The sequence below is a fragment of the Haemaphysalis longicornis genome, unplaced genomic scaffold, assembly GCF_048455015.1.
Source record: "Haemaphysalis longicornis isolate Haplotype H1 unplaced genomic scaffold, Haemaphysalis longicornis Haplotype H1 scaffold_3, whole genome shotgun sequence".
NCBI lineage: Eukaryota > Metazoa > Arthropoda > Arachnida > Ixodida > Ixodidae > Haemaphysalis > Haemaphysalis longicornis.
This window is the reverse complement of record NW_027526335.1, coordinates 186,973,071-186,988,934: the sequence shown is the minus strand read 5'-3', so window position 1 is coordinate 186,988,934 and position 15,864 is coordinate 186,973,071. Positions and strand designations below refer to the sequence as shown.

Genomic DNA, 15,864 nt, shown 5'->3' with positions numbered 1-15,864 from the left:
CCACAAATGCTCAACAAAGCACATAATTTTTCGCCAGGATATTCGGCAAGAAAATAGTGCGCCCAAAGCTTCAAGCAAAACTGGGATACTATTGTACAAAATAAACACGTAGGCAAGAATAATTGTCTAACCTGTTCGAAGCCATCCCTCCTCGTCGAGCAGTTCCGCCGACTCCTTCGGTCTCTTGTAATAGGTAGTAACCGTAGAGAGGTTGTGGATGCATATTTCTCCCATTTGATTTGGACCAAGCCTCTTGTGCGTCTTGAAGTCCGTCACCTGTAAAGGAACCTCATTGCATTATTACACTCTGGGAAAGCTGCTGTTCGGTGAGTACGTTGATGTTGCTGGAAAATCGAGAGCAAAAAGAAATAAATAGGTACGCACGGGTAAAACACAAGACCAATGCACAACAAATGAAGCAGAGACAGACCTGTTTGTTCCTCCTGCGTTATTTGTTCACGTTTTTGGGGTAACTTTTCAATCATCATGCCAGTATTTCTTCACTCACGGACTCTTTCTGAAACGACGTATAGCAGTGGGCAACAAGCAAGCTCCCCTCTTTGCTTGGAAGCTTGTGCACTTTTATGCAATGGTGAGCGCTCAACCCGGCGCGTCGTCAGATGAATGGCGTACCAGAACAATGGTACGGTTTACGTTTCTGCAGGAACTGCGAATTTTTCATGATTTCTGCATTGCCGAGAGCAAACGCACTCTAATGGCATACGTTGTGACTGGAAACTTTATGGTTTCTCAGAGCCAACGGGTCAAGTCACTTGCTAACACTATAAAAGAATGACGCTACCCCTGCAAATTTGCGTAAGCAAATTCGATTTTTTGACCCACCTACAACTGCATTTTTGCAAGGACAAAGGAATTTGCACATGCGTGACACTTTTGATAACTGCGACGAGGGTCACTGTTTGCACTCTCTTTGTTATTAGGTCTTCGATAGCGTTCGTTTCACCAAAAAATGCTTCCACCGCCGTCTTTGAGATGCGAAGACGCCGGAAACGACGGAGCTTTTTGTTCTTCGGTAGTTTCAACTAGCCTTTTTCTATAGCTTTATATTTGCATTTTCTGTAGCTTTCACTCGCCTTATGGCCTGCTTTCCGCTTCCTTCGCCGCCGCTCCGCTTGTGGCTCAGCAGATAGCTTTTCCTAGGCCTGCCCATCTTATCGATTGATTGGACACAGATTTGGGAAGAACACACACCATCACTCACAACTAAGAGAACACTTTCACGTCAGAGCTTTCGTCATCACTAGGTGCAGCCACCCCACGATACGCGCCTCCCCTCCCGAACGTTTGCGCCGCGACTCCTATTCCCCACATTTCCCGGCGGCTCCTTGCCTCCTTGCTTTGCTTCTCTTGACACTTCTTGTCCTAGCACTTTCCTTTTCTCCACTTTTGCAGCGCCCAGTTTTAAGCGACGCCTGGCATGGCTGGAACTCAAGCTTTATGACCCCGCTCTTAACAACTCTTCCAATGACGCACACCACAGCCGCTTCTAATGCTGAACAGCAGTTACAATTGCTTATTTCCCTGATGGAGATCTAAACTGCTTAGTACTTCACCACTCAATAATAAAGACAGATTCTCCGCATGCCACTACCCCGCTCTTCCGCCTGCAGTGCTGATGTGAACCTGCATGCAATCCTCGCAAAAACATGGTCACCGATGCAGGTATCAGCAGTGAGATCGCTTAGGGAAGTACGCCTCTATCATTCGACCTCCCCCGCTCTAGCCAGCGTCAGCGGAATTCGCCTTTCGCCCATAACTTTCGTTTTCTTCCTTTTCTTTTTTGCTTATTGCCAAAATAGAGACCCCGTTCTTCTGTCATTTATCTACTGTCCATTCGCTTCGTTCTGCAAATACACTTAACATGCATTGTAAAAGAACAATGTTTTTATTCTATAGGTTCATACTAAACAATAAACTGACTCCAGCAGTAATCAACTTGTTAATGCGAAAGGGCTATGGAATGCCCACAGGCTCATATTTATTTTTGCCCTTCTATTTCTCCTATTGACGCTTCCTATTTGTGTCTGAAGCAACTGGACCGACATCGTTCTTCATTGACAGTTTGTTAGTACTTGCCTCCTCCCAATAAACCGTAACAAAAATCCACCCCTACACTAGTCGAAGTAAGGTGACAACAGTTTTGATGCCTTTGCGTCATCACGATGATAATGAATCAACCAAACCCTTTACACGCATGATATATGAACGCTTTACGCTAGCATCAAGGCCGTACGCATCGCGCTCCAGCAGAAAAGAAGGAAACCTGGCGTCCGGACTAAAAACAGCCGCTGCCGCAAGCTGATAAATCATAAGTTAACGTGGATCACCACAACGACACATGTTTTGCACTGACTTGGAGTCAAACCACCACAAATATTACCAAACCTTCCAAACTCCAAGCACACTACCAAGCATTCATCGGTTAAACACTCGTTTAAACACAACTATTCTGAAAAATATAGCACAAAGCATCTTTCCAGTATTATCGGCGCTATTTCAGCAATCTCTATCATCTGGCGTTATACCCCATGACTGGAAGGTGGCGAAGGTTGTTCCTTTTTTAAGATCTAGTGATCGTACCTCCCCACTAATCTATCACCCCATTTACTTAACCAGTACCATATGCATACTCATCGAACATTATACACTGCCAGATAATTAACTATCTAGAAAAAGATAACCTTATTTTTCGGCCTCAGCGCGGTTTCCGTAAAGGCTTTTCATGTGACACCCAACGAGCTGGCAACATTCACGAATTACATTCATCTATAGACGCTGGAAATAAAGTCGACGCAATTTTCCGAGACTTCTCAAAAGCATTTCTTCCTGTCCCTCACCATCGACTCATTCACAAGCTTAAGCTACTGAACATCGGCCCTACATTTCATCCTGTCCCTCACCATCGACTCATTCACAAGCTTAAGCTACTGAACATCGGCCCTACTGCTGTCACGTGGATAAGAGATTTTCTTTCTAATAGGGTGCAATTTGCATAAGTTAACAATCACAACTCATCTCTAATCGCTGTAACATCTGATGTCCCTGAGGGAAGCTTACTCGGACCCTTGCTTTTTCTAGTTTAAAATAATGATCTACCAGACTGCGTTAAATCTAACACCAGACTTTTTGCGGATGACTGCGTATCATATCGTAAAATTCAATCTAACCATGACCACGACATTCTTCAATCTGACCTAAACGTTATTAACACATTGTGCTCAGCCTGGCGAATGCCTCTAAACCTTGCTAAAACAAAAGTAGTGTACTTTACTAATCAAGCCTCCCACAATTCAGCATCCTATATGTGAAACGAAAGCCTCGTGGAGGGAACTTACACCTACAAATACCTTCGCGTGCATCTGACCAGTAACTTGACATGGAATACTCACATAAACCACATCCTCGCGTCTGCTAACCGTTCACTTGGTTTCCTCGAACGTAACCTCGGGCATGCTCCCGCGTGTTTACGTAAGTTAGCATATATTACACTAATACGTCCTAAAATCGAGTACGCATTATCCATTTGGGAACCTCATCAGGCATATCTAATAAATGACGTAGAAGCCTTGCAAAACCGCGCTCACCACTTCATCTTTTCTGATTACTCACCAGCGTTACAGCATTAAAAATCGTGCGGAACTCGAAGCCTTATCGCATCGCCGCAACATATCTCGCTTAACATGAATTCATAAACTATACTACCATGTGTCCCTTCGTAACGAATCTATGTGTGAACCCGCAGCTATTTTTCCGCGTCGAGATCATTCATGCAAAATCAAATGCATCCCATGTCGTACCCTTGCTTTTTACATGCGATGCATCTCTTTCACCCGCCTTGTCCCTCCGGCGTAGTCCGGCGCCGTCCGCATCCCTCCCCCATTCTCCTCGCCGCGCCAGCTGCCGCGCCGCTCTCACCGCAGCGCCATCTGCATGTTAGCGCTCGGCTGCGCTCGCTCCGTCGCCGTGCCAGCTGTGCGTGGGTGCGGGTTAACACATGCGCATGCGGTGCTCTGCGCTGCTCTCTCTCATTCCCCTCACCATGCACATAAACGCGGTAACTGTGCCGCTCCGCTCAGTCGTTGTGCCGGCGCTCCTCCGATGAGATCCTTCGGTGACCGCCAATGATTTGAAATGGAGACTAACAGGCCTGATATCGCGATGGTCGGCGCAACCGTAACAAGCGCCGGCCACCCCGATAAATATGGACACACAACAACAATGCACACGCTAACATAACGGAAGCGCAACGGAAACCCCCGATGCATCGCATCTACCCCATGGTACCCCTCGCGGGAAGATGGTGTAAATTTTCCGAATCATTTGTTCCACGTACCAGAATTGACTGGAATAATCTACTATCTAACATTGCTACTGAACAGAATACCATGAAATTTACTAATGCTTTGAGCGTAAATACCAATGTATATTGTGCATCATTTCACTGCTTCTTTTCACTCAGTTCTTGCACTGTCAAATGGCGTGTGGTAATATTCCGTGTAGTAATACTCTGCGTAGATCATTTAGGTTACTGTACCAATAGCCATTCTTATTGTTTGTACTCATTTTTCCTATTTGTTTCTACTATAGCGATGTAAATTATTTTTGCCCTTTTAGTTTTTTTTGTTTATTTTGTTCTTTTTCTAGTTTCTTGTGACACCAATATAACCCCCCTTACCCTGTGTAATACCCTCCCCAAAGGGCCTCTGGGTTTTTTTTTTAAATAAATAGAACAAACCTTGAAGTCGCCCCCCTCACCCGGATAGTTCAGAGGTACGCATACTACAACCGGCAGCAGCGGCCAGTAGTGCTGGCGTTCTGAGCACACGGCCGTCGTAAGCACTTTGGAGTCAACTATTAGGCGTTGTTTTCTTGTGACATTCGCATTCTGTCTTCCATTTCAAATAAGTAAAAACATTTACAAGGATCGTTCACCTAAGAGGGATTTTAACAGCAGAGCTATTTAAGGTTGAGCTTCGTCTGTCTACATTCGCCTAAACGAATACCAAGAAAAAATGCCGCGCACACGTCAGCATGCGCCTTGTGCCTAGCACCTAGCATCGTACAACTCGACCTTCGAAAACACTCGACCCAGCGTTCGTGGCGTGATCTCTCGCATGCCCTGGTACGTACTCGCCAGTTCATCTGCGTTCGCGGCCGAAGTGAAGAACACAGACGCCGAGTTGGCGAAGCCGGTAACCGCCGGTTCTCTCACGTGCAAACATGGTCTACTTTGGGAGATGTGAAAGCCTCCAGGCAAATCAATCTGGGGCTGCCAGTCAGTGGCAAGTTCGGCAATTCATGGGAGGTGCAACAGTCGGGTCTCCAAAGAAGACAGAGAGGCCACCAGCTGAGCTCTTTCTCAAGTCTGGCACCACTACTGGAAGCTGCACCAAATTTTTAAACCTATTCTAGGACAGCATCCCGTTATTCGAAATTTAGGCCTGAGAACGCCGAGACACATATTGACGCATTACAATGCTTACCAACCAAAGTAAAAAATGAAGGAAGCACACGCGCAAGACTTGAAGCTAGCGAAGCTGTACGCATCCTTCACAACCATCACGACGGCTTAAGTCTACGATTGTAATCGATTTGCTTTTTCTTCGCCGCCGCAAGCACCTCTACTCCATCATTGTTGCTATAAGTATGAGCAGCCTTCATTTTGTTGAAGTGATAATCATTGGACATCACCTTGGCGGGGCCGAAGCTATGACGTGTCTTTGTTGTTACGAACAAGTGTTGCCGAGATTACAGCGGACGCGGGAGTTCTTCTCTCTCTGAGGATGTGTTGCCACGATTATGGCTGAAGCTGAGTATTTTTGCCCATCTTGGCCAATCTCCCTATGCGGGTGTGCTTGGCTTGACAAACGTGAGCAACGCTAAAACGGGGGCAAGTTTGTTATGCATCTTCTTGAACCGCGCTGTAGTAACACTTCAACGGACATGGGAAGAACACACAAGGAAGATGACAAACGTTCTTAGGAGACGCTCGGCGGCCATCGCAAGGCACGTACACACGACCGATAGGTATTTTATTGCTTTTGTTAACTTGTTCGAGTTCCCCGCGAGGCCCGCGCTCAAGGGCGCGCGCTCGGCAATTTTTTTGTATATTTAACTGCAGACCAAAAAATTACGATTTCCTAAATAGCTTCGCTGTTGAAATCTCACGAAAGACAATAAATAATGGTTTCCGATTAGACATTTTTCGTGTTTTTCATACCATAACCTTTACTCCTGTGGCAGGCACACCAACGTCGACGCCCCTTTGTGTTTCAGTTGAAGGTTGGCACGTGATGACACCACATGATTCGGTCATGCCGTACATGTTAACGAGCTGCTTGAGGCCACCAAAGGATGCACGGACGGAGTATGCCAAAGACTCCGCAAGCACGCTACCGCCCACAGCAAGGGTTCTCAAGGAAGGTACTCTTCGACCTGTCCGGCGCGTCTCCCGCGTTAGCGCCTGCAGTTGGGCTGGGAATGTCAAGGCTGCCGTTACCTGCAGCAATCAGAAAGAAAGTACGATCGTCAACACAAACAACGGAATTTACCGTTTAGAATACGACGCAGTCTCCGAACACGGGGGGTCGGTGCACCCACAAACATATGCGTCCACGGATACGCAGCAGTACGGCACATGGTGCTATGTATGCGTACTCATAAACGTGCTCGATTAAAATAATCGTTGCACATGGTATTTCACTTGGGGTATTGTAGCAGAGAATTTTAGCTTTGTAAAGCTGTTCTCTTTTTGTCTAGCATTTTCAGCTGGGCACAAGAATTGTTGTTAGGATACTTTGTCACAGGGCTTGGTGAATATACCGTTCGAGATAAGCCAGCAGACATGAGTAGTGCTGCCTAGCAGTTAATTAAGTTCGTCTTTTTGTTGCTCTTAATTGTGGTGGTATGAGCCATACACTGCTTTCAAGCCATAACAAGCACTTCAAACTCAGGTAGGTTGTTCGTGTTTAGAAATGCAACAAGATTTCGAACCTTGAACTTGTCTATGGCGTCCATAATTTCCGCTGGGGTCAGCTTGGCAGACGTGACAGCGCAAGAAGCGCCGTCCAGCACACTTATCATGATGAACACCAGGCCCGTCACGTGCGTTATGGAATTTATGCCCAGGTACATGTCACCTTCACCCCACGGCAGCTGGTGCCTGCGTACCGTGCGGGAGCTTCAGAGTGCAGCCTACGCATAGGGCAAAGTCCAGCAGCCGCTCATTTTCAATAATTGCGGTAAGATATTTGAGTGGCGCCCCCTGGCTTTGACGTAGGCTTAGGAACTCGCGCCGCTGTCATCTGCTACACTTCGCTTGTGAGGGGCAGCAGTGTCTTTACTAAAAATCGCCCGCTTTGATGCTTCAGTGAAATAAAAGGCGGATTTCTGATAATTCAGTTATTTTTGCCTACTTCTGACCAGGGCACTTATGTGTATTTCAAATATCTAATCAGAAGTGTACTGTTATTTGAAAGAACGCGGTTGTTTTCACCGGTATAATTGAGTTTTGTGTTATTCTGCCGGAGCCTACCTGGGTGACAATTAAAGTTGGCATGAATGAACTATGCAACCAGTATTTTTACTTTGGAGCTGTTTATACTACATTTATATGTACGTGGATACAGAGCATAGGTAGGCTTCCTTTTTAGGCGCGCTATTACGGATGGCACATAGATGGCGCTGGATGTTGTTTCTACAGGGAAAAAAAATTCCCCCGCACGTCCCCGAAGGAAATCGTGCAGAAATGCGAATGCATTGGGTGCACCGATGAGTGTGTTTCGAGTAATGGCGTAATTAATGACGAGAGTGTGAACGTAATCATTTATTCATCAGCACCTGTTTGTGTTATCGTTGCACCTGACGGTCACAATCACTGCCTTGTGATCGCTAAAGTGCACGGTCAAAGGGTCTTTGAGAAGCATACGCGCGTCACAGTTTCGCGTAAAGACCAGATCAATGCAACTCCCGTGAATGGTAGTGGGGCACGTGTCGAAGCCGGCAGAGAGACAATGCATAGAGTGCCTGGTCTGCTTGTACTCGACCAGCCACGCGCCACTCTTCTTGCGCACGTCAACGTTGAAGTCGCCAACCAAGACTATGGGGTCAGAGGGTTTGGAGCGCACGCGCACACTTTCCATAGCCGCGTCCAGCTGCGCGGCAACGGCGTCTCGAGCCCCCGACTAAGAAATGCATTCGTATTTACGACGACGACGACGACGAAGGCAGAACTACGAGGCGCGCGCTCACGTGCGCTCGCGCTGGAGGAATGCAGGCGCACTATATAGGGTCATGAGGTGGGCGTTTTAGCCCCAAAAAGCCACTCCGTTTCTTGGCCAATCCCCCACGTGGGTATGTACCACTAGAAAAGGATCAACAACAACAACAACAACTGCAGGCGCACGCCGGCCAACGGAGCAAGACAACCCCCGGCTAATAAATGCATTCGCATTTAAAACACTGTAGAGGCCAAGTACTTGGTGGCGAGACGATACGGATGGTAGGTTCTGGCTTGATTTCATGGATGGCGTTGGCGGTGTGGTTATTGTTATGAATGGGCCGAGGACCACGCAGGCCCAGAGAAGAACACTGGTTAACACGTCGAAGACTATATTTAAAAGGACGGAGGACAAGCACAGGATGTGAGCATAGTAGAGGTCGGGACGTGACAGACAGTGCGGGTTTCGGTCACACGTACACACAGTCCACAGTTAAAAGATACACAAAATAACATCGCAGTTCACGAGGTCCGAGAGCAATGCCTAATAGACAAGTCAGCTGACTTTCAGTCGATGGCGACGCGTTTCTAGGCGCTCCAACAGCAGGAACGAAAGCGCCCAACAGCCGGAATGGCGCGTCAGCAGTCGGCGAATCAGCACCTCAATGACGGCGCCCACACGAGCTCTCAAGCCTTGGCGGGGTAGCGACCCAGGCGTCTCACGGGGTAGTTTCCATGGACCGCCGCCTGTTCCGTCGATTGGCTTCCAGCCGTTTCCGTTCCAGCCTCCGCGATCACTCACGCGCGGCTCCTCTTCTTTGTCATCGTCCCTGTTGTTCTGGCTGGCCCACTTGCAAGGCCAATCACTCACATGGCCATTCGTCACAGTTATATTCTGACAGTAAGTAAGGGGCAGAGTGTTCTGACCTGATTCGAGTGAGTGGGACAAGTTTGTTTGGGTTGAGCCTCCGGTACGCCACATATTTAAAATTGGCAGATTCGCGTTCCTTTTTTGCTTTTGTCATGTAGGCTTATGAATACGAGAGCCTACCTCCAACTCCACTACAGGTTGGTGCGAAACAATGTAGCGGTGTAAAAATGCAGTGATTACCTGGATGTGTAGAAGCAAGTGACGAAGTTGTAGTGCGTGATCTCGGCGCCTTTGGGCAGGCCCGTGCTCCCTGACGTGTAGCAGATGGCCATGACTGAGCTTCGCGTGTCCGGTACGGGGCATTCCTGGAACTCGTTCTCGTCTAGTCCTGAGAACTGGGCAGCGGACACGAAGTTTGGAGTGTCTCCCATGCTGAAAAGGCCCTGCGTGTATAGGGTTCCTTTACCGAAAGAGTACTCCAGGATGGCGGGCGAAACACGTTCGGTTCAGCCTATATTTTCTTATGCACAAGCACCGCTCTTTACCGTATCACGCAGTTATTTATTTAAAGGTGCTTCTATACTGCTACTCATTGTGTATGTTCATGTCGACTTTTTGATTGTGCAATCCTTACCCTTCGCTGACTTCTAGTAGTTCAATACACGTCCTCTTCAGAATCAGCGAAAACGGTTGCCGCCAACAGGGGCCAGGATAATGAAGTATCCTAATCTATGGCTCCTTTTCTTGTAAAACGTATATGTACGCCTCTTGAGCGAAGAGAATTTCTCACCAGCGAAGACCAATTTTCTAATAGGAAACAACTTATGCCTGGTTTGCAGTATACTGGTGTGGGACACGTCTTATGCTTTAATTAACAGCTTTACGTACGTTGCCGTGACTGAGAAGAACTTCTTGCTGGGCTAGTTGGTGAATAGATGCCATGATTTGAAGCGCAACAAAAACACACCGACGAAGAACAGTGTAGACGGGACAGGCGCTAACTTCCAACTACTTTTATTCGGCTACCCATGTGCTTATATCCCTAGGAAAAAAAAGAGACGGCGAGACTCTGCCTTGACTCTTTCTAAGCATTAAGAGATACAAATACAGATTAATGAGATAAGGGAAGTTTCTTGGAAACACCCATATCACCATATCAAATCCACCACGCATATCAAATACACCAGTTAGGTGCGAGAAACACGAAGGCAATCGAGGTAGATGCAGATGGCGCAAAAACTGAGGACAATGAACGCACGCCAAACGTCCTCGTGTTGATCCCGCTCACCGGTAATACGGATGGTAGAGTGAAAGGGTGAGGAGATATATTTATCGATACGCTGCCGAAACTGAGAGGTGGACCTGCGAAACACCCACCTCCCCACATCGGCGGCAGAGATTAACGGCTTAACTAACATTGCCTAGTAGAAACCTCTCAACAAATACAAGACCTGCCAAACGTTTGAATAGTTATGAAACCTGCACCCAAAACCTGCACTGTTAATGAGGCCCTTATGCTTCAGATACGCCTAAATTGGTGACTTGCAGCGTGTTCCCTTATTCAAGCATTTTTGCAATCCTCACGGCGCCCATGTAAAACGCTGTTTTAGCTCGCGTGAATCAACCATGAACCTTGTTTTTTTCGGCGAACCCGTTTTAAACAAGTACATATTACGTTCAGTTTTTACGTTCCGTTTACGTTACGTTCCGTAAGACGTATACTGCTGCAAGTTTTACGGGTCCTGGGTTCACACCGCGTCAAGTGTATAAACCTGATCTGCACAAAGAGAACTACATGTATGCCAAATCGCAGAGAACGGCTTAGCTCGTTTACTGAGCGCAATCTGGCCACTGGTACAGGCACCTTTTTTCGTAAACCAGCAAACCGGCTGCCGAATTGAGAGTAATAAGCGTTCAATACTGCGGCACATTATTTGGCAAAATGCCCTTTAGCTCATTCTGACCAATCTTCGATATTTGGCGATGCCATCGCACTTGTACCGCGTAAGCATTTTTCAAATTCAAGCGTTGTAAGCAGAATACTGCCTTAGAAGAATGAATTTGTGAAGGCTTTATCAGCAAGGCAATCTTGCAAGGGACAACATTTGTCATTATGAGTATTTGTTTCTTCACTCAGGATCAACACGACTATTTCAGTGTTATCGCTCACTCCCTTCTTTGAAATAAAATGTGCTTTAAGGAAAAAATATTGTCATGGAGAACAGCTATACCTGGCATACCGCAACAGCCGGTTTAAGATAGGTAAAACAGTACTGTAGGATGATAACAATTTTTTGCACATCAGTGTAGAGAAATTTCTTAAACAACGTTACCCTACCTCTCCCGATAACCAGACAATGAACCTCCCCGACTTGAGGCATTTTTTTAATCACGAGATTTATGTAGAGTAGATTTATGTAGAGTGCGGAATTACTGCGCGAATTTTCGCGTTTGAGTGCGTGGGGCTCTACAGGAGGGTGTATTAGAGCTCAGCGTCGCTATCACCTTACCTTCATCTTTAGGGAAGATACTGCTTTCACCACTTTTCCCGCATACTCGATATCGGTGAGAACATGCGTGCAGTCGCTGTCCCCTGCCTGGTATTGGAGCTCCCCTGAGAGAGACCAGCATTCTCTTATGGGTTGAACAATGTAATAGCATTAGTCAGCAGCAACTTCAACCCGTGAGAAGATGCTCATAGTTAAAACATTTTTTGTACTCCTTGCCCATCACCGCCTGTGCTACGAAACCTGGCCCCGATGTGCATGACGTGATGTTAATAGGAGGGGGGGGGGGTAACCTATAACCTACACAACAATTGAGATTCTAGGTTCTGCATGTTTCTGTTTGCATAGCAGTGCAGAAGTGCCTTTCGTGGTACCTATATTCACTATATTAAACGGCGGTTCTACTACTGTGGACATCAGGCTGGAGGCATGGGCGCGGCCGTGGGGCACCGAGGTTGGGGATATCCGCTACGATCAGGGCACTTTCATAACGAGACTACTTCTGCGGAGCCGGACGATGCTGAAGAACGGAGCAAAGATTACCAAGCAGCGCACCAACGGTGTTACGCGGCGGCAGGGCAAAGACGAGACTAACCATGATGAAATTTGACGAGCCATCTAGTTACAACTTTTGCATGACGGCCAAGACAGAGCTCGCTCAGGCTGTACGCCAGCCACTGCGTGGTCGTCGTCAATGGAGAGCGATGGGGTATTGTCAGTGCGTCTTGTGACAATATTCTTCGCAATAAGCGCGCCCGCACTAAACGGCTGATATTGTGTTGCGTCGCTGCCGCGATGTTCAATTTTTTTTCTTCTTTTGGACCAACATAACTTGCCCAATCCCTGAGCATAATTCACAGCCTTGACACTTGACCGCTGTCAATCTTCACTCCACAAGCATCACTGTTTTCTTGCAACCTGTGACCGGTCACATAATAAGGGTAACTTTTAATGCGAAGCTTTGTACCTCTACTCCCAAGGGTTCTTTCGCGACCGTTTGTGTCAAATGAAAACTACCGCAAACATAAATTATGTCACTTTCACCGCCAGAATTCGAAACTCGGAACGAATAGAGAAACGGAGCGAGAGCGCGTTGTCTTACCGATTGAACTACGAGCCCACACGGACACGGGGGAGGGAGAAGGTGCGCTCACCGAGCACATCTGCAGGGATTACCGCCTGCGTTGTCGCTGAACACCCCGTGATAGCGTCACGCGACCTCTCGCGCCGCTGTGCGCTACATGCACAGCGTGCACAGCGGCGTGGGCAGGGTTAAGCCTAAACAGCGTATTTCTTTATGCTTAGCATTTTCCGTTTGTCGCTCCAAAAAACCTTACGGAATGAAGGAAAGTTTCGAGGAGGCTCACGAGGAGCTCATGAGGAGGGGCGCGGAGGCGGGGAGTGCGCGCTTCAAGAACAACAAACTGGCCCAGCTTGCGCTGGTGGTGCATGGCTGCAGAAAAAGCAGAGACCTGGCTTTTGCACCTCACATTTGCTTCTGAACTTGGCTCTGAAAGTTCTCCATGACCGGCAGGCCCGGATCGTTTCATCTGCAGGCTTTCACATCTCGCAAAGTGAACCGCGTTAGCACGCGCTAGAACGCGCGACGAAGTCTAAAGCCGACGCCCGCCCTCCGAACCAAAAGAAAATGATGTGGTGCCGCAATGCGAGCGATAACGTAACTTTAATAAAAAAAAAAAGCGAGCGATAACGTAACTGGACAGATGCTGGTTTCATAACGTAAGGGACCCAGGTTCGATTCCGACCACTGGAGAAGTTTTTTTTTTTATCTTTCCAAATGGCTGCACATGTTATTGTTCCCCGCCGCTGCTCAACCCGTACCCTTCGGGGCTGTAGGGTGACCCAATGCTTACGTGTCTGGTTTCATGGCGTAAACGTCCCGGGTCAGCTTCCCGGGACCTCAATACCTAATGTCTGAGAGCAAATCTGCTTAACCTTACCCCACAAGAGTTGGATCGCTGTGGTTGAAAACGATCCCCGTGGGTAAAATTGCCAAGGCGCCAAGGGGTAAGACGCCGATTGCATGTGTCAGGCTGACCAGGCATGAAGCATAGAGCTCAGAATTATTTTCACGAAACCAAAAAATTAGCATTGAAACAGTATTATACAGGATAAGATGCCTGTGAACAGTGGGAACCCCCGCCCCCATGTATTTCTGGTAAAGATTATTTTTCAGGTTATCTGTGAAGGCTAGGCAGGACTAGTGTCACTTGTCCGAGACGCCGAGCGCATGCTTCACCAAAAGATGGGAGCGCATGGTCGACCAAAAGATGGGACGCGCAAGACAAGGCTTCTTGCTCGTTGTTTTCAAACGGAGCTTGAAATAACTGACTTCGACATGCTATTTGTGTATGCTGAACACTAACAGTAAAGCCCACCTTAAGGAGCTTAGATGATGATGATCATAATGATGATGACCTAAATTCCCGTTCGACGGTCTATGGGTATTCCACGGGTGATTCTTTCGTCAAGAGCCGGCGGTTATGCGGGCACGTGCTCGTGAGCGTGATCAAGAGTGTGCTCGTGATTGGCACCCAGATAACTGCAGGTTCGCGCCTGAAGGTGACTTCAGGTGGTTCTTCAGGCTACTTAAACCGCACCCCAGCCTGGCACAAAAAATTGCGGGGGGGGGGGGGGGGGGGCACGGGCACGGTGTCCCCCTCCTGGCTACGCCCCTGGAGAGGGTCTATAATATTTATTCATGGATAGCAACCGGAACAAAGAGTATTGAAACACATCATTATTACATTTATACTCTGCTGAAGTGTTTCTATGTTTGTGCCTGGTAGCTCATGTTTGTGAGCAAGAAAGCTACTTTGAAATGTCAGTTTTATGATAACTATGCAGCTGTTGATCAATAAATTTTAAGCGTCCCTCTTTCGCTGGTGCTCCTAGCGTAAAAAGTGCAGAATTAGCTAGGAGGTTAGTGGGAGAGTGTTCCCGAATAAATTTGTTATGGATGAATCGTATGGCCTTCCTTTGTACTGTTTCTATTTTCTTAATGTTATTCTGGCTATGAGGAAACCACACAGTATTTCCGTATTCAAGGATCGGCCTAACAAATCCTTGAAATTTTGTAGACAAAGGGTGCCAATTGAGGTAATGCGATCTATATGCTCGTCCCACCTAAGGTGTGATGTTAATGTTAGGCCTAGATATTTATGCTTCTGTACTCTAGCACAGCTGTGCCTTTCGTGGTGTAGCAGTATTTATAAGTTTCTTTTTTCCTCGTTATTGTCATGCATGCTGATTTTTAAGTTAATTGTCTTTTGCCAGTTGGAGCACCATCCTGAAACAGTATTACGTGATCTGTGAAAGGGGCCCTGAAAGAGGTTTCACTGATATATGGTGCTCATGTTTTCAGATAAATCAATGTCCCAGTAATCACCTCCGTCAAGAATTTTGTTAAAGCGTGGAGTATTAGTGGAGTTATTGCAAATTAAAACATTTTCGCCCGCGCCGCAATTCTACCTCGTTTCGTCGACCTCCTCGACCGCGCGTGCCTGATTGCCCATGATGCCTCGCTTCTCGGTGACGTCTGCAAGAACTTCCGGAGGAGCGCGTCGTCTGCTGCGATATTCTGCGCTGCAGGGTTGTTTTGGGAAGGAGCCGTCTGATTTTATGCGCTCCGTTTGGGCCGTTTGTTATCATTCTATGAATCCTGCTCTCCGCTCACGACTGGAAAAGCTGAAGGATAGAATGGGGCGTGCCTTTTACGCCTCCACACCACCCAGCGGCGACGACATGCCTTCCTACATTTCCCACATATTAGAGTCTAAAATACGTGATCGAGTGAATAAAGTATCGCCTCCAAATTTCGTAGTGTGAGCACGTACATGCGTACCGAACCGGCGTCCTTTTATATTCTGCCTTATTGGCCGCTCGTTCGCGCCAATGTAGACGTTGGTCTTGGTGTGGGGACGTCATGCACTCACGTACACAGGAACCTGTAGTATTTAATTCCGTTATTCTATCGGCTGCAGCTTATAACCGTTACAAAAACGCAGCCGAGGTGCTGCGCGCGGTACGAAAGATGGACTTTTTTAGAGGGTGTAGTTCGTTCAATTTCCTTTTTCATCCCCCCCCCCCTTTTTTTTTCCGGGAAACCCCTACGTGACCCTCTGTTTATCAACTACTCGAGAAGTACACCGTAACAGACATTACGAACGTCTCGGAAGAAAATTGTGGTTTGGAGACGTGCGCGCCAGCCTCTTTGTTCGACTATG

General features: G+C 47.4%; 1 protein-coding gene across 1 annotated transcript in view; it reads right to left on the bottom strand.

Moving 5' to 3' along the window:
- LOC144175882 (uncharacterized) overlaps positions 1-15,864 on the bottom strand; it is a 48,653-nt gene that overhangs the window by 15,275 nt on the left and 17,514 nt on the right. The window contains exons 4-8 of the mRNA XM_077704937.1: positions 11,621-11,724; positions 9,351-9,553; positions 7,015-7,183; positions 6,242-6,520; positions 132-276 (exon numbers count right to left, since the gene is read on the bottom strand). Of these exons, the coding sequence (XP_077561063.1) occupies positions 132-276; positions 6,242-6,520; positions 7,015-7,183; positions 9,351-9,553; positions 11,621-11,724 (900 nt within the window). The remainder of the gene's footprint in view (positions 1-131; positions 277-6,241; positions 6,521-7,014; positions 7,184-9,350; positions 9,554-11,620; positions 11,725-15,864) is intronic.